We start from the raw sequence: 18,164 nt of genomic DNA, 5'->3' as shown, positions 1-18,164 counted from the left end.
AATGATACATGTAGAGCGTTAGAGGAATGAGTTAAATTCATTTGCGGTCCATTCTTCAAGCAACTTCCATTGCTAAAAACAGTTCAAACCTCGAAGTTGGTTCAAAACCAGATTCATTCTTTATGAACAAAGTGCCTCCTCCTTGCTTTGTGGCAAATAGTCTTGCTCAAGTGAATCGATGTGTGACCAAATGTAGAAAAAAAAAATGCCTTAAAACGAATCGAGCTTCGAATCTACTTTAGCTTAAAAACATGTTCCGATAGGAAGTGCATCACATTGGTAATTTACAAAGATTTGCTCTGTTTTCCTGTGGATAAACCATGCACTAGTCGAACACACGATTTGATCAATGTATTGCTGTTTAGAGTACACCCTCAACCCCTCACCCTCACTCACCCTCACTCACCCTCACTCACTCACCCTCACTCACCCTCACTCACCCACCCTCACTCACCCTCACTCACCCTCACTCACTCACCCTCACTCACTCACCCTCACTCACCCTCACTCACCCTCACCCTCACTCACCCTCACTCACCCTCACCCACCCTCACCCACCCTCACCCTCACCCTCACTCACCCTCAACGCCTCACCCTCACTCACCCTCACTCACCCTCAACCCCTCACCCTCACTCACCCTCAACCCCTCACCCTCACCCACCCTCAACCCTTCACCCTCAACCCCTCTCACCCTCTCACTCACCCTCACTCACCCTCAACCCCTCAGCCTCACCCTCACTCACCCTCAACCCCTCACCCTCACTCACCCTCACCCTCACTCACCCTCAACCCCTCACACTCACTCACCCTCACCCTCACTCACCCTCAACCCCTCACCCTCACCCTCACCCACCCCCACCCACCCTCACCCTCACTCACCCTCAACCCCTCACCCTCACCCTCACTCACCCTCAACCCCTCACCCTCAACCCCTCACCCTCACTCACCCTCAACCCCTCACCCACCCTCACTCACCCACCCTCACTCACCCTAAACCCCTCACCCTAAACCCCTCACCCTAAACCCCTCACCCTAAACCCCTCACCCTAAACCCCTCACCCTAAACCCCTCACCCTAAACCCCTCACCCTAAACCCCTCACCCTAAACCCCTCACCCTAAACCCCTCACCCTAAACCCCTCACCCTAAACCCCTCACCCTAAACCCCTCACCCTAAACCCCTCACCCTAAACCCCTCACCCTAAACCCCTCACCCTCACTCACCCTCACTCACCCTCACTCACCCTCACTCACCCTCACTCACTCACCCTCACTCACTCACCCTCACTCACCCTCACCCTCACTCACCCTCACTCACCCTCACTCACCCTCACTCACCCTCACTCACCCTCACTCACCCTCACTCACCCTCACTCACTCACCCTCACTCACCCTCACTCACCCTCACTCACCCTCACTCACCCTCACTCACCCTCACCCACACTCACCCTCACCCTCACTCACCCTCAACCCCTCACCCTCACCCACACTCACTCACCCTCACTCACCCTCACTCACCCTCACCCACACTCACCCTCACTCACACTCACCCTCAACCCCTCACCCTCACCCACCCTCAACCCCTCACCCTCACCCACCCTCAACCCTTCACCCTCACCCACCCTCAACCCTTCACCCTCAACCCCTCACTCACCCTCACTCACTCACCCTCACTCACTCACCCTCACTCACTCACCCTCACTCACCCTCACTCACTCACCCTCACTCACACTCACCCTCACTCACCCTCACTCACCCTCACTCACCCTCACTCACCCTCACTCACCCTCACTCACCCTCACTCACCCTCACTCACCCTCACTCACCCTCACTCACCCTCACTCACCCTCACTCACCCTCACTCACCCTCACTCACCCTCACTCACCCTCACCCACACTCACCCTCACCCTCACTCACCCTCAACCCCTCACCCTCACCCACACTCACTCACCCTCACTCACCCTCACTCACCCTCACCCACACTCACCCTCACTCACACTCACCCTCAACCCCTCACCCTCACCCACCCTCAACCCCTCACCCTCACCCACCCTCAACCCTTCACCCTCAACCCCTCACTCACCCTCACTCTCACTCACCCTCACTCACCCTCAACCCCTCAGCCTCACCCTCACTCACCCTCAACCCCTCACCCTCACTCACCCTCACCCTCACTCACCCTCACTCACCCTCACCCTCACTCACCCTCAACCCCTCACCCTCACTCACCCTCACAACCCCTCACCCTCACTCACCCTCAACCCCTCACCCTCACTCACCCTCAACACCTCACCCTCACTCACCCTCAACCCCTCACCCTCACTCACCCTCAACCCCTCACCCTCACTCACCCTCAACCCCTCACCCTCACTCACCCTCAACCCCTCACCCTCAACCCCTCACCCTCAACCCCTCACCCTCAACCCCTCACCCTCAACCCCTCACCCTCAACCCCTCACCCTCACTCACCCTCACAACACATATTGTGTTACAATAGGTGTCACATTTGCGAAAGATAAAACTATCTAGAGATGTAGCATAACGACCAGAGCTGCCATATAAGTCACGTAAATACAAAACATGTTGCATTCCAAATGCTATAGGTGTCACTCATCCATTTGCAAAACGAAAAATGTCAAACTCTTCTATTGCGAGACCTATTGCATTTTCAATGCTTGTTATACATTATTGTGATCTGCATTAGGACTAGGGGTATTAGTAACTCATGGAATGTATTTCTTGTAAATGTATGTTTTTTACAAAAACGTATCTTTTTTAACATATGAATAATGTGCTTTTATTGATGATGATAATAAAATAGTATAAGCACTACACCTTGATTTTCGTAGGGCACTTTCTTGCTATTTGGAGTAGAAGTGTGAATCTTCCAAACACGAATGTATAGAGAGTATGGTGTGGTTAGACTGAGCGCAGTGTGAGTGAACAAATAATCTTCCAAGGGAAGTTCTTTCTATGCTGGTTTGAAGTGTTGGCTGCCAATCAGAGGCAAGCTTGTGCTCGAGAGGGCTCAGCCAATCAGATCTCAGAATTCTCAAATATCAATATCTATAAATCTTTAAATATCTCAAACTGCTGAACGGATTTACACCATTTAAAAAAAAGCGTGCTTTCTGGACCAAGAGCTGTCTGATCTGTCTGTCAAATTTGGTGTAATTCCGTTCAGCAGTTCAGGCTGTACCCGTGTCTAAAGTTTCCTATGGAAATGAACATGGAGAAAACCCGTTTTGGGACCCCCCTTTTTTCTCGGTCCCCCTTGGCGAATCGCCCCGAAACTTTCAAGACCAGAGCTGTCCTCAGTGAACAATTAGGCTTGGAAATTTGGCGAAGATTCGTCAAACGGCGCCAAAGTTATTGGCAAATCAAAAAACGCGTTTCCTATGGAAACTAGGTTCTAACTATACCTTCCTACTGGCGACCGCCAGTAGGTAATATATATAACTATATAGCTATACACACACACCTACATATATACACAGATGCATATACACACACATACACAAATGTATAGACACACACAAATGTATAGACACACACAAATGTATAGCCCCACACATACATACATACAAACACACACAAATATACACACACTCACACACAAACACATATGCAAATTATTAGGCCGTCAAGGTAGTTACACTATGCGGACATCAGAACAGCATACGTTAATGGTGTAAATGATAGGAAGATAGCTGAAACAATCAATCAACCGCTATATACATATATACACACACACTTCAACCGTTGCGTTTGTTGATTATTTCAGTGGTCAACTGTCATTTACACTGTTAACTTATGCTGTTCTGATGTTTGCACATTGAAACTACCTTGACTGTGTAACTATATATATATATATATATATATATATGTGTGTGTATATGTATGTGTGTGTATATATATGCATGTTTGTACTTCAATCAATCTCGCATATAAACAGCGCTCCGAAACCTAGCGCTACATAGAACCTATAAATAAATAAATGGAAGAAATAACATAAATGACCAATATCAAGCTGTATAGACCACAATGTAGAGGTTCAGCATTATCAAGGAATAAATATGTACATGGCATGCCCAAAGCACACAGCACATATGGTCATTCAAGCAGTAACCTGAATATGTAATAGAAATAATGAAAGACTCAGTATTGTAAGTTAAAGGATGAGAGGCTGCCACAAACATTATATGGGAACTGCAATTGAATTACTTTTATTTTGCAGAAGTAGCAGGCCATGCGGCGTGAAAGTGAGATTAGATTGCGATCTGTTCTTCAGTGAGCAAGTTTTTAGTGAGGGATTCGAAACTTTTGAAAAGAGGAGTTTTTCGATATGAAGATGGAAAATGTTGCAGATTCTGAGAGTGTTGACTATTTCCTGAAACATGGCTGCAAAAGAGATCTGTTGTCTTTTCTGCAGAAAGAGTAAGAGCAAGAGCCTTCAGAAAAGGCGTTTCTGGATGATGATTTTTAGAATTTGAAGGTTCAGGGCTTTGATTCGGAGTCAGGCTGTTCTAATAGTGCTGCATGCCTTGGTTAGAAACCATTTAAGTTAAGCTAGAACATGGGCAATATGCTTCTGTTTGTGTTGGTAAGAAACTTGTCAGCAGCATGAAACACTGTTGGATTAGTGTTTTTCTTTGTAAAGCAGTGAAGAGGGATAAACCATAGTCAAGATTACCATAGCCTTTACTGCCAGATTAAAATTCTAGAAATAGAGCATATGTTTTAATTTCTTAAGTTTGTGGAGATGCTTATCCATAGCTTTGATGTTACAGGTAATTAAAGCCTGCTCTGCTTCATGTGGAACTTTACAATATGTGTCCCCTGTGCGAACATGAATGTTGATACAGTGTTAGTTTCCTTCAGGCTAAACCCAGATCTCATTAGCACTACGCAATTCCATTGTGCTACCTTTGTACCTTCATGTGTTCGTCGGTGCGTATTCATGTGAAATCTGATGCTGGATGTTCACACTGTATCGAACCCAAGTAACGTTTACAAGCTAAAGCAACATATGTGGTTTGAATGATGAGCTGTAATACGATTTTGGGGGGAGCTGCGGGAGTATGAGCTATAATTATATTTGGTAGACGAGTGGTATAAGGAGACTTGGGATAATGAGGAAGAGCTAAATGTAATTGACAGAAGGAAGATGAGCTATAACGAGGTTGCCATGGAGGATTGGCATAATGAGACTTGGGGCAGGTGGAGGAGCTAGATCAAGATTTAGAATTCGGAGGATGATCTATGCTATTGAGGAGTAGAAAGGTGAGCTATAATGAGACTGAAAAAATAGCTTTCATGAAATTGTGCTATTAGGCTGAGTTATGAGTTTGGAAGGAGGGAGAGCTATGGGATTGTGGAAGCAGAATGAACTGTAATTGGAGGGAAAGTAACGAAATTAAGGACTGTAGAATGAACAAATTTGAACCTGAAGTAGGTATTTTGGCTTTACTTGATCTATTGAGGTGAGAGTATCTGTTAAAATGAAATGCCGAATTTGGTGGATGAGCCACGACTGGTGCGAAGACTAGTTTGAGGATGAACTATAATGATAATTGGGAATTTCGGATGAGTATAACTATATAATCGAGTGTGCGTTACAGGGAGGAGTTATTGGAATAAGGGTGGGAATTGTTTATGTAGGTAGACTTTCCTGTTTGGATTTGGGAGACAGTTGTATTGTGGGGAAGGCAGGGTGATGGGAAATAAGCAAAAGGATCACTGAGAAATCTATCAAGTTGCAAACCTCCTACCACTAATTCATAATCTCTACAACATCTTCCCTTCCACCATATATATTGTAATAATTCTGCATCATGTTTATTTGGTGGTCTCTTCCATTGAATCTGAGGTTTGTTTAGATATAGAGTAAGGATCGTCTCGCTGCTGCTTTGTAAGGAAGAACTCGTCTGGTTGCCTGTTTTTTGTTTGTAGATTATGCAACAGAAGAACTTGAGTAGTACCAACCTTTGGGGCACTATCTTAGTATTCTCTTAGCTGAGCGAAATATGAGTGTATATACGCATCAGTCATAAAGCAAAAGTGTATTTCTTTTGTTTGGGAAGTCCCTATCTTGTCCATATCAAAATATTTTCCTTTTTTTTTTTTTACAGTTCTAGCGATACAAGCACGAAAGAAACGCACTAAAGCCAAAAGGACACAAAAAAAGTAAGTGAGAATTGCTGATTGTGCTTTTGTTATATTTTTTTTACTCATTTTAACTGCGCTGTAACATTGATTTCTGAAGCGCCTATTTTTTTATGTAGTGGAGAGGTACCATCTGTAGTTTGGTGAAATAGATAGGGTTCAATGCTGGCTGGTTGAAGCGGATACCTTGTTTAAGTCGAAGCATGGGGCGTCATAGTCTGGGAGACAAAATTTGTGAAATATCCACTTCATACCACTGATGTTAGAGTGGATGTGAATTAATTGCCTGGTTGTGTGGGTGTAGAGGGTGTCTGCCATGATGGTGCAGCCATCCTTGAATTTTCCAGAGATGCTTTCCTTCTTGGGGAAGTGCCTACTCGTGCCAATGTGCTAAATTCTTTACTATTTTTGAGGATAGCTTGGTTTCTTACTAAACTGGTAACCTTGGCAAGTGAATGCTTTGCAGTGTACCGGATGCTTCTTTGTGGAATCTCTGTACTGGTGGGACTTTGGCAGATGTAGTGTTTGTTACTATTGTCAAGTAGTGTTAGTATCTGAGCACTTTTACTACTGATTTTTAAAAAGCTGTCTCTCCAGCATGTCTTAAACGTAGGTAAACAGAGCTGTATTTTAGAAGAATGAGTGTGTTTTTAACAAGATTGTCCCCGTGCAGCTGGTAGAGGCTGCCATCCTGTGGTTAAAATAATAATTTGACGCTCTCTTCTCTCAAACCCCCAAAACCTTTTGATTCTTAGTCCATAAGTGGCTTAGACTGAAACATCTGGGATTTGTGATAAATGGTAATGCTACTTCTACCTGCAGATTTGCACAGAAGTCAGAAGTTGGTTATTGTTTTAGATAAACCAACCCTTCTCTAGCTTCACACCATTCCTGCCGTGACTACTGCAACATCTAATTTTTGTAAATCCCTTAAAATAAGTTCATAAACAATCAAAGGGCACAAATACTGCCATGTTGGGCCATATTAGGACTTCAGTTCGTTCAAAACTGTATTCAGCAGCATTGTGGCAGCCATAAAAGTTATTCATGAACCGAAAATGATAAAAAACATTTTACATCCTAACATTTTATATTAAGATTTAACCAATGCGTAATATGCCTCCGCTAGGATAAAATATCTCATACAGTACTAAATTGCAACAGCATATTTCATCGGTGCATCAAAGTTCGTGCCCACGTAGCAGCCTTTAAAAATTGGTCCACATTAAAAGACACTTAATCATTATGTAAAAGTAATAAGAATCTAATAGCGAGTCTACATTGACTTAGGCCATATTTGTACTTAAGAGACTGGACCATATCACATCCACATGAAGGACCATATACTCTCTTTCTGTGGGAAGCAACATTTGTTTTTATGATAGCCTACTTGACTTTAAATATATGCCATATGCACCATCCTGCACCTATGAATTGAGTAATAGGTGCTCTTTAAAGTACCTCCATCTGAACACCAAAGGTTACCAACCCTTTTTAGGTCTCGGCCTGTGTAGGCTGCACTTGCGCAGTCTCGCTGGCGAGATCTTATGTTTCTTAGTGTGGGGGCTTGAACCCGCCCCTTTTCTCCATTGGCTGGCTTCCCTAAACGGAGGCCAGCCATTGGATAAGAGGGGCGTCTGTCCATTTAAGCCCCGTCTTTTTGGGATTGAGGGTTGTGTTTTTTAGGTTCTTTCTCTCCTCTTCCCATTGGCTGGAATTTTACATTCCAGCCAATGCGAAGAGGAGGGAAAGAAAAACACGTCCCCCAGTCGAAAAATGACGGGGCGTTTCTCCGTGGCATTTCTGCTTGAACTCGGAGAAACATGGTGGTCCTTTCCCCCTTGCGCTGTCCTTGCTTAGGGTGAAAGAAGTAAATATGACTGGTTTACTTGTTGTGTACCAATGTAAACTCCTAGTGGCATTTCAGAGCTCAGATCATCTTGTAAGGTGGATGTGAGCTTTTCCTAATATTTCCATCGATATGTGTTCGAGATGCATATATAATGCACAAGGTCTGGCTACATCGCATCCAAGCATCTACACGCTTGAGACTTTCAGCAGATCCTGGCTTTTAAACAGCAGCACTTTGCATGTTCAGATTTCGGGTTCTCTACCTAGGACCTTAAAACGCACAACCACGTGCCCCACATTGCAGCTATTTGACAGAACAGAACAGCCAGAGCTGACGGATGGTGTCACACATAACTAGGAGCCAATGGATTGTGCTGCTAAGTGGCTGTCAAGACATGGGCGTCAGATGGGTGTGAACGCGAGTGCGGAGTCATCAGTTTACAGTGTACTTTTGAGGAAGGTTAACTTAGACATATCAGTCAGCCCCCATCCTCTCCGAAGGTAGTCCCTCCTGGCGGCTGGGGACTTCAGGAGGTCACTGGCAGTGCATCGGGAGGGAGCCCCGCGCCAGCAGTCGCCATCTTCCTCGGCCGCCGATGGGATTGGCTCTGTTTTGATCTCGTATAAACACTGCCACGCGTACAGCGCCCCTCTCCCCTCCCTGCCTCTTTGCAGCCCTCCTTACTCCCGCCCCCACTCCCTCCTGCTTGCCTCTCCCTGCAGCGGGCTGTGATCTGTCATCGGACCTAGCCTCGGGTTTGCCTCCAGAGTCCCCGGTTATTTTCTGTTACAAAGTTGCTGCAGGTGGCTCGGTGCACGGCGTTGCCTATTCTGTGCGCCCTGCCCTGTGAGTAACCTTGTGCGGTGAGATGCAGGATGCACCCTGCCAGCTACCTTTAAAAATAGCCCAAGCCAGACCACCGGGGACCTGATCTGTGGTTGGGCCAGGGTCACGGCCTCAAAGGGTGAGCTCCCAGTCTCGTCGTCCACTGCGGGCCTGCCAGCTCTGTATCCATTTCAGGTCGCACCGAGGATACAGAGAAGAACACCCGGCGTGAGACAACTCATACAATTTCGTTCTGCCAAAAACAAGGAAGCTGCTAACATTTAACATAGAAATGCATGTTTAGCCCATCAACCCCCGTATCTAAGAGAAACCCTTCCAGTAAGCTTTTTTTTAATTTAAAATGGTCAGGCCGGGGTCCAACGCCCCCAGGCTGCCTGGTTTTATTGTATTTCACATTTTCATCTATTTAAATAGCACAATTGTTAGCCACACAGCGAAGTATATATAGCGGTGCCAGTTGTAAATAAGAGGTGGGGATGCAAATGGAGAATGGGTGTGGTGGGAAGAAAATTGTTCAAATGTAAATAATGCCATTGTTCCAGCGTGAACGTGGCCCGGTTGCTATCTTTGCTCTCATTGATTTCGCTGATGTACCGGGAAAGGTTGCAGGTTAAACGGTAGATTAGTACTTTACACTAGAACTTCAGAAGTTCTGGAGCCCATGTGAACGAGAAGCAACGCCTGTCTCAGCGCAGTGAGCAAGCGGCCATGCCATTAAGTATGATAAACCTGCCCCTGCTTTTCCGCCTGCTTGCTGCATGCTTTCTGCAAGGTCATGCAAGGACAGCGCTAAGTTTGCGTAACTCTGTAATTTTTCCATGATTGCCGGTTATTACTATTGTGCGGGCCATGGGGTTTGCATGTCTCCCGCTGCCTGCCCCTGTGCAGGACAGACAGGGCAGTGACAGTACATTCTCTGCCTCAACATGGTTCATAGCATCCTCCACGCCATTGCACTGATGGCCACCTGCGCCCGCACCCATGTAATCGAATTGCGAGGGCTCATTGCATGCGAAGGTCTGGCAGCCTGTGGTAGTGTTCCTCCTGGCTTAAACTCATAGCCATGGTATGGGGGTATAATACAGAAACTGATTTGCAGAGTGCAGTGTGTTAGTGCATAGGTCGGAGACCCGGGATTCCCTCCCGGATATTACAGTCTGCGTTGCACAAACACGAGGGGAGAGTGAGAAGGTGGGAGGGGGGTGAAACAGGCACTATTCTCAGGTTATCTGGCAGTACTTTTATTAGTCTAAGCAGCGTATACAGGTAACCTTTCTCGGCCGTCTTTGGCATTTGTATGCTAATTTCGGGGTGTGCGCACAAGAAGAACCAGTGAAGCTGTTTTATTATCGTCAAGCGCTATTGTGTGCGTATTGGACTATAACGTGACCGACGGATCCAAAAAGGAATAGCGCGGCTGCATTGCACAAGGACGTGTCCAGCCGTCTAGGGGAGGCGTTGTCTAAACAAATGCAAATAGCTTTATGTTGATGTACTGTTTCCACAGCCATTGTGTTCTAATTTGCTTCCCTGCTTTGTTCTGGCTTTTTAATCCTCAAGACTACTACTTTCCAGGCAGCGCCGAGATGCCCCAGGGTGAGTTGAGCGCTTTAGAAAACAATTAACATAACAAACATAACATAACACGGGGAGCAGGACCAACACTGATTTGCATATGGCTGGGTCTAAATTGGGGTCTTGGGGCGAGCAACAAAAAAATGCCTTAATCCAGATCTGTGATTGGGGGTGAGTGCTTGATTTGTTCAGCATTCCCCCATCATCTTTTCTTTTGTATTTGCCATCCTAAGTGGGAAGGGTATGCCCGACGTGGGACCCGTGCTCTGTGCTGCTGGATTCACGCTAGCCTGGCAGATGAGGGGGTGATACCTCGAAACCGGTCCGAGGATGCTTGCTTCTGGTCCAGGGAGGACCTAGCCTGGTCAAGGCAGGACCTAGGCTGCCAATTCGGGTTGCTCTGTTCCCATGGGGAGCAGGGTAAAGACTGATTTGCATATTGCTGGGTCCAAACTGGGATAGCGTGGCAAGGGAAAAAAAACGATGGATTCAACCCAGATCTGTGACTGGGGGTAAGTGCTTGATTTGTTCAGCATTCCGTCCATCATCTGTTCTTTTTGCAGTTATTGCCAGGCTTATTTTTGAGTTTTGCGCTCAAAGTGCATTTTCTTAAAAAAAAAAGAGGTTTACCTCATAGAAGGTCTGTTCTGGCTAGACAGCTTTGGAGTTATGTTGCTGTAAGAGAAAGGGGTGGTCCTTGTGACTCCCTTTTAAAACTTTCATGGGGGTAGTTAAGTAGTTGCTGGTCCCTTACAAGATGTCACCTGGCATTAGATGGGGGATGACAAGACTTAATGGATGAAAAGATTAATGGAGGAGGCTCTACAAGTTGTTATGGAGCCTACAAAATGTTCTCAGAAGAGCAAACAGGATCTTGTTTGGGGGTCTGAAAATGAGGAATTAACAATTTCCAACCGGGAATTTGAAGCCCTGATTAAGTATACAGTGAATTCAGCCTTGGCTAATCCACAAGATAAAAGGCAACAGCTTGATAATTCAGTGGACTCTGAGGAAGGTCCTAAATTACATCATACCTAAAGGGGCCTGTTAGAATAGGTGGCGGTCAGCATGAGATAAATCCTTAAATTACAGGATGAACCTCAATGGGGGTGAGGAAGAGTTTTTGTCTCAGTATGTTTCGCCACAGTTAGTTTCTTTGCCATTCCATGATGATGTGAAATAAGTGGTTTTAAAGGAGTGGAAGGATTTGGAAAAGTCCTAGTTTCCAAGTGGTTTCCCCAAAAGATACCATTTGGGGCATTTTGATACATCTTTTCCTCAGGTCCTGAAAGTTAACACAGTTCTGGTGAGTATGGTGTAAAACTAATTTCTGACCTTTGAGGAATCTTTTTTACCTAATGCTGTACAACATAAAACTGAGAGTGCTTTTAAAAGCAGCTATGGGGCTTCCCATTTTGCATTGCGTGCTAACACGTTGCAATTTGTGCTTCTCAGGCCATGTTGAAGGTTTTTCAGTTGCTCTCGGACAGCCTGGATGAAATGAAAGTTCCCATGGATATTTTAGGCAAAATGGGGTATCTTGCTCAGGTTTTTCTGTATTAGGACTGGGCCGAAAAGTGATGACGAGGTGATGCATGTTTTGTGTGCGTTCCCAAACCTACAGGGCATTCCAGCCCTGAAACATCCACTTCTCACCTATAGGAGTAGATGGACTCACCGTTAAATCTTTGCATGAGTAAGTCCATTTTATTACTGAAAAAGCAACTTTTGTAAATTCAAAAAGTGGCTTGTATTTGTAAAAAAAAAACTGCATGTGCAAATAACTGTGAATCTGGCCTCCAGTGTGCTAGGACCTCCTCGTATGAATTTCACAACATCTCTTTGAACTCTTGAGCAGACATAAACAGGTAGCACACTGTGATGCATGCATGGTTTCTGGTACAAAGCAAGCTGGCTTGCGCAGTCTCGCCGGAGAGATCTTATGTTTCTTAGTGTGGGGCTTGAACCCACCCCTCTTCTCCATTGGCTGGCTGCCTAAACGGAGGCCAGCCATTGGAGAAGAGGGGCGTCTGTCCATTTCAGACCCGTCTTTTTGGCATTGAGGGGTGTGTTTTTTAGGTTCTTTCTCTCCTCTTCCCATCATTGGCTGGAATGTAAAATTCCAGCCAATGGGAAGAGGAGAGAAAGAAATACACGCCCCCCAGTCGGAAAATGACGGGGCGTTTCTCCGAGGCATTTCTGCTTGACCTCGGAGAAACATGGTGGTCCTTCCCCCTTGCGCTGTTCTTGGGGCTCTCTGAGTGTCTGTCCCTCGGGGCCCGGCTTGCTCCGGTACCGGCACCACACAGTGCCAACAGGGCTCGCCGCCTGCTCGATTTCTGAAGGCCGAGCAAGCCAATTGCAAACTGGCCACGATGCTTTCCATGCCTCACAGTCAGGGCGCTCCTCGCGTTGAGGCACGCCTGATTTGCACTGTTCATGTAGAACTCTAGGATGCAAAGTCTGCACGAGTTTCAAAGTGCTTCTCTGCTGTCTTCACCCTAAAGGACTCAGCCAGGCCGCTGATCCGATGGGAACAACTCTTTTCCTAGCACGCACACTTTAGCCCTTACCGCTAGGAGTGGCCGCTCTCTTTCGCCGGCGTCCCCAGGCTGCCCTCTCCGCTGCCACACCGCTCTCTGCTCTTCTAAGGCTCTTTAGCTCACTTTGTGGGACGGCTCCAGTCTCACTCCGGCACTCGATGTTGTGAGGCCGCGTACCCCTGCTGCAGCTCCTGGCTCAGCTCAGCTCGTCATTCGGGCCACTGATTCGTGCTGCGAGGTCACCGGGTAGTTCCTCACGATTTCCACAGCTGCCCCAGCACTTCAGGCAGTTGATGCGGCACCGCTTCACAAAGCTTAAGCCGAAGGCCCTGGCCGGGAGACGGAACGACAAGCAGGCACGTCCTACTTAATCTGTTTTTTAACAGTGTATTTGTCTCTAGTTTTCGAGGTGACATCGCGCACCTTACTTCGATACAAAAGTCATAGCGTGCCTTATGTCATGCTGTGATTGAAGCAATGCCTTTTTTGTGACATGTTTGACATTGTAATTCGCCCCACAGTGTAATCTCAGTTTATTTCTGAAACTTTGGTAAATATAGCAACTGTAAGATCTCTGTAGGAAAGTATAAACGAGACCATACCTTCTTTGTTGAGAGGACCAGCAAAAGTATTGCATAATTTTCATTTATGGGGGAAAAAAATGCAAGAGTTACAATCGGAGATCACTGCTGCTTTAAAAATATTTGAGTGCCAGTACGTTGAGTAATTTTTTTTAAATGTATTATGATAACTGCTTCTGACGTGGATTTTTATTCAATAAAACAGCTTGACTGGTCACCTTGCATTGCTTATTGCTATATTCCATGGTTAAACTTGAAAAAATGAGGTGCAACCAATGTCCAGGTAGTTTTAGCAAGTGTAAAAATGACGCAATAATGGCATAATACTAGCTTAAAGTGTGCTGCATTACGCCACATAATTTGGCTTTGCCTGCCGCACAATTTACTCGTGTGTGTGTGTGTGTGTGTGTGTGTGTGTGTGTGTGTGTGTGTGTGTAGCTCTGTGTGTGTGTAGCTCTGTGTAGCTCTGTGTGTGTGTGGCTCTGTGTGTGTGTGTGGCTCTGTGTGTGTGTAGCTCTGTGTAGCTCTGTGTGTGTGTGGCTCTGTGTGTGTGTGTGGCTCTGTGTGTGTGTGTGGCTCTGTGTGTGTGTGTGGCTCTGTGTGTGTGTGGGTGCAAATGCAATAGGTCTCGCATTTGCGAGAGATTAAGCTATTGGCATTGTAAATGACAATGCCATTTATTTATATGTTTTAAAAACAAAAATAATGTCATGAGCAATGCCAATAGCTCTAACTTTACCAAAGATGAGACCATTGCATTGTAAATGCTTGTTTATGTAGTTACCCTATTATTCAGAAATGCATTGTATTAGATGTTACGAAATGTCATGACATTTGGTCAGTGATTTGTAAGGAAAGATTTTCTGAAATAGTTTGAGACAGAGAAATTGAGACAGGTAACTATTTGGCTGATTCAATTTTAATTTTCAGCAAAATATATATTTTCGAGTTGATTTCACTCTCTTGCTGAAAATGAATCCCTTTAGTTAAATGGTTATAATACAATGTTCTCTCAAATAAAGTTTTGGTTGTAAAAGCAATGGTGGGGGCAGTTTAAGTGTCGTTTACTGCAACCTAGCAAAGTGCAAAAAATTATACATTTTGCTCAGCTCCGTTGACGACATAACTATTTCACCCACTTCTAATCAGATTCAATCCCTTTCCTCAATCCCTTTTGCTCCATTATTTGCTGCATATATTTCAAGATCACCTCCTTGCTCTACTGTGCAGTATCACTTTCTTCCCACTCTCTCCAAGACACTACTGTCCCTTTTAAGCTTTGATTTGATCATACTTCTTAGTGTTCCTACTTCTTTCCTGGTTCGTTGACGATCCCTTATCAGTAAGCTGCTAATAGTTGTTGAAACCAATTATGTCACCTTAATCCTTTTTTTCAACCTGAAAATAAAAAAGTGAAATGAGGACAAACAGGAAGGATGCCATTTTTTTCTCTTTTTATCCTGTAGTAAGTCTTTCTATCAAAGTTTGCACTATTTATTCTCAGCACTATGGGTAGTAGTTGAAGCAATCGAAATAAATGACACCCTGAATGTATTACTTAAAATCGGCATTGAAGCTTTGTTTATGCTAGAAAATGAACAAAGCTTGGTGGAGATACTTCAGTTCTCTATCCGTTCTCTTGCAGGTGGTGCCACAGTTCCCTTGAACTTGTCAGTTGCAGCTCCTGCTGGAATACATGCCTTAGTCTTGTGTGTGGGGACAGTTAAGCCAGGTGTTTCATATAATGGATTATATCGCATTGCTAGCAATGTTCTCTATCCCCTACAAGAGTTAAGAGTGCACAGCCAACCGCTGTGGGGGAGTTTGGGGGCGGTAAGGCGTGTGAAATATGGGAGGAGGGCAGGGGGTCGATGGGGTGCTAAACATTAATCCTCAGTATATTAAGGATTGATTACAAAGGCTTTTACGGGACCTAATTGAAACCAAGTGGGATGGACATGCTGCTGTTTGCATAACTTTGTCAGGCAGCTCCCTGCTGCCCCCTCAGAATATTGATGCCCAATGCCCAACTCACCCATGTCCAAGGACGGCCCTGCTCACAGCCTGTGCACCTCCCCATCCAAAAGTAAAAATTATCCATTATTGTTGAGTCCATCTCCAAGGGCTGGTTGCCCTCAGCCCGAACCTCCAGAATAATATAACTGGAGGCACCAACTAGTAATCCTACAGTTTACTTGTAATGTTTATGGAAAGTTCATATACTTCCACAGAATGTGTAGATGCTGTAGTCCATATGAAAAGTGCCTTTTACACACTTACCAATGTAATCCTTAAAAAAAGTGTTCTTTACACATGCAAACCTTAGCAAAACAACCACCAATGAGTTTTACTCTTTCGAAAAACAGCTTCTTCAGGGCCAGAATTTCTTGTAGGATGCATAATTAAATTAACAGTGTTCCTATATAGCTCAATAGGAGCACATCATCTGTCTCTGATCTCAGATCACAACAAGCCCATGGAACGTTACTAACACAAGCCGATATTTAAGCAGCAGATACACATCATGAATCTTGGTGAATCAGCAACAGATAATCAAGAATTCTTTACCAGCTGGGATGATCTCCCCTCAGATCTATGGGTCCTAGCAGTAATCCAGTAGGGCTATTGCCTACAATTCCCCCACCTCCTCTCCCCAAACATACTACCCCACTATCACATCCTCAGCCGAAACAAACTCAAACTAACTCAAACTTCTGGAAGAGGAGATTCAAGTGCTCCTCCAGAAGGGTGTGATGATACAGGTCACACACCACACCAGCGGCGAAAAGCCATGTACATGCTTTACTTGGTTATTCCAAAAGAGGATGTATCCCTTGGTCTCATCCAAGACCTAACTCCACTAAATTTATACATCCAAAGCAGCACTTAGACGCTCCTGCAGGATGTCATCCTGCTGCTCCGGCAAAGAGACTTCAGGACTGCTCTAGATGTTCCCATCCACCCTACCCATTACTGGTACCTTTGAATTTGTAGTGTTGTCTACTTACCACAAAGCAAAGCCCAAAGTCCTGCTCTTTGGAGCCAGAATAGCTCCCGGGGTATTTTCAAAGTACCTGGCAGTGGTGGACGCACATTTGCCAGGTGCACCATTCATGTCTTTCCCCTCCCTCTATGATTTGCTGAAGTAGAGCAGCAGCAGGAAATATTGTCTTGCACACATTCAGACAGTGATGTCACTAATTCACAGTTTAGGGTTAATCAGAAGTGTAAAGAAATCCCACCTCCAACCCCAATAGAGCCAGCCCTACTTGAACTCAGTGTTGCGCAACATGAACGGCCGAGGCACATTGAACTCAAGCAGCTCACACTAGCTATCTGGTTTCTGAGGTCTTTGAGTTGGCTACAGAAACCTCCCCAATGAGTGTATGGCTTGACTGCATGAAACTCTTCGGTCTACCACACTTGCGTGTTATGCTGCCAATTGGAAGTGATTCACTGTTGCCCAAGGTAGTCTCACGTTTGTGTATCAACCAGGCTATAGAGCTGCCAGTTTTCTTTCCACAGCCAGATTCGGTAGTGCAATGGACATAGTGCATCTTGGATGTCACACAAGAGCTCAATACTAACCAACTCTTTACAGCTTTTGCTAACCCGTATGAAGGTCACCCCGTTTCCAAAGCCGGCATAGTAAAGTGGATTGTTTAGTGTATCCAAACTTCCTACTCTAAAGTTAAACATGTACTCATGCTACAACCCAGCGCATGCTCTTCACTCCAAAAAGGGTGTGACCATGTCTTTCCTGGTTATCTGGTTACCATACTTCTGCAAAGTAGCTACCTGTTGTACATCACATACCTTCACTAGGATCTACTGTGTAGACATGCTAGCCCATGTCTGCCACAGTTATAGACCGTAGGTAAGATGATGTTTAGCCATCAATAGTCTATTGTTGGCTAAATATTATTAAGAAAATGCTTCCAAACATTTTCATCATCTGCCTACTGGGCACTACTGTAGGAGGAACTACCTTTCAGCCGATGCAGATTATGTAAATCTATAATCAAATGTTGTGAACAGAAAATATTTCATTGTAAACATCCGTGTTGTGCAGTGTTATAGTTTCTCATGCACCCACTCTCCTCCCTGTAAGCTGGCAAATATGGTACTTGTTTTCACCTTCTTTAACTACTTGTAATGCTCCCTACACACCCAGTCGTCTTACTATAGACTCCACTTTAACTACTCACCTGCTGAGGGTGATGTCTGCCTATGCACATTGTTGTTGAAGGGAGGAGTCACAGCACCTCCAGTGACTCAAAACTTCTTTGAAGATGATCAAATTGTAAATTTCGAAGCACAACACTAGATGGCAGATTATGCAGAGCATCAAACTACAGATCTAAACTCCTAAAAAGTTATGCTTACAGGGTAAGTAACAATTTCCTTATCTGTCAATCTAGGTGAACATTTACATTCTAAATGGGAAAGTCATTGTCTAGGGACTAACACTTCAAGCTCCAAGAACTCAGGAGAACATCACTGTTACTGTAGAAAATATTCTCCAGAGTTTACCAAGCCTTTCAGGAGCTAGAGGCATTGGACAGCTCAACATCGAGACACTAGAGTAACTGTATACCATC

At 45.1% G+C, this 18,164-nt stretch overlaps 1 protein-coding gene across 3 annotated transcripts in view; it reads left to right on the top strand.

The window, feature by feature from the left end:
* Positions 1-18,164, top strand: part of SRPK1 (SRSF protein kinase 1) — an 869,057-nt gene that overhangs the window by 68,419 nt on the left and 782,474 nt on the right. For all 3 annotated transcript variants that reach the window (XM_078644338.1, XM_078644339.1, XM_078644340.1), the window contains exon 2: positions 6,133-6,187. In XM_078644338.1, the coding sequence (XP_078500464.1) occupies positions 6,133-6,187 (55 nt within the window). The remainder of the gene's footprint in view (positions 1-6,132; positions 6,188-18,164) is intronic.

The sequence above is a fragment of the Lissotriton helveticus genome, chromosome 5_1, assembly GCF_964261635.1.
Source record: "Lissotriton helveticus chromosome 5_1, aLisHel1.1, whole genome shotgun sequence".
Lineage (NCBI taxonomy): Eukaryota > Metazoa > Chordata > Amphibia > Caudata > Salamandridae > Lissotriton > Lissotriton helveticus.
The sequence above is the reverse complement of the archived record's forward strand: the minus strand, read 5'-3'. Positions and strand labels throughout refer to the sequence as shown.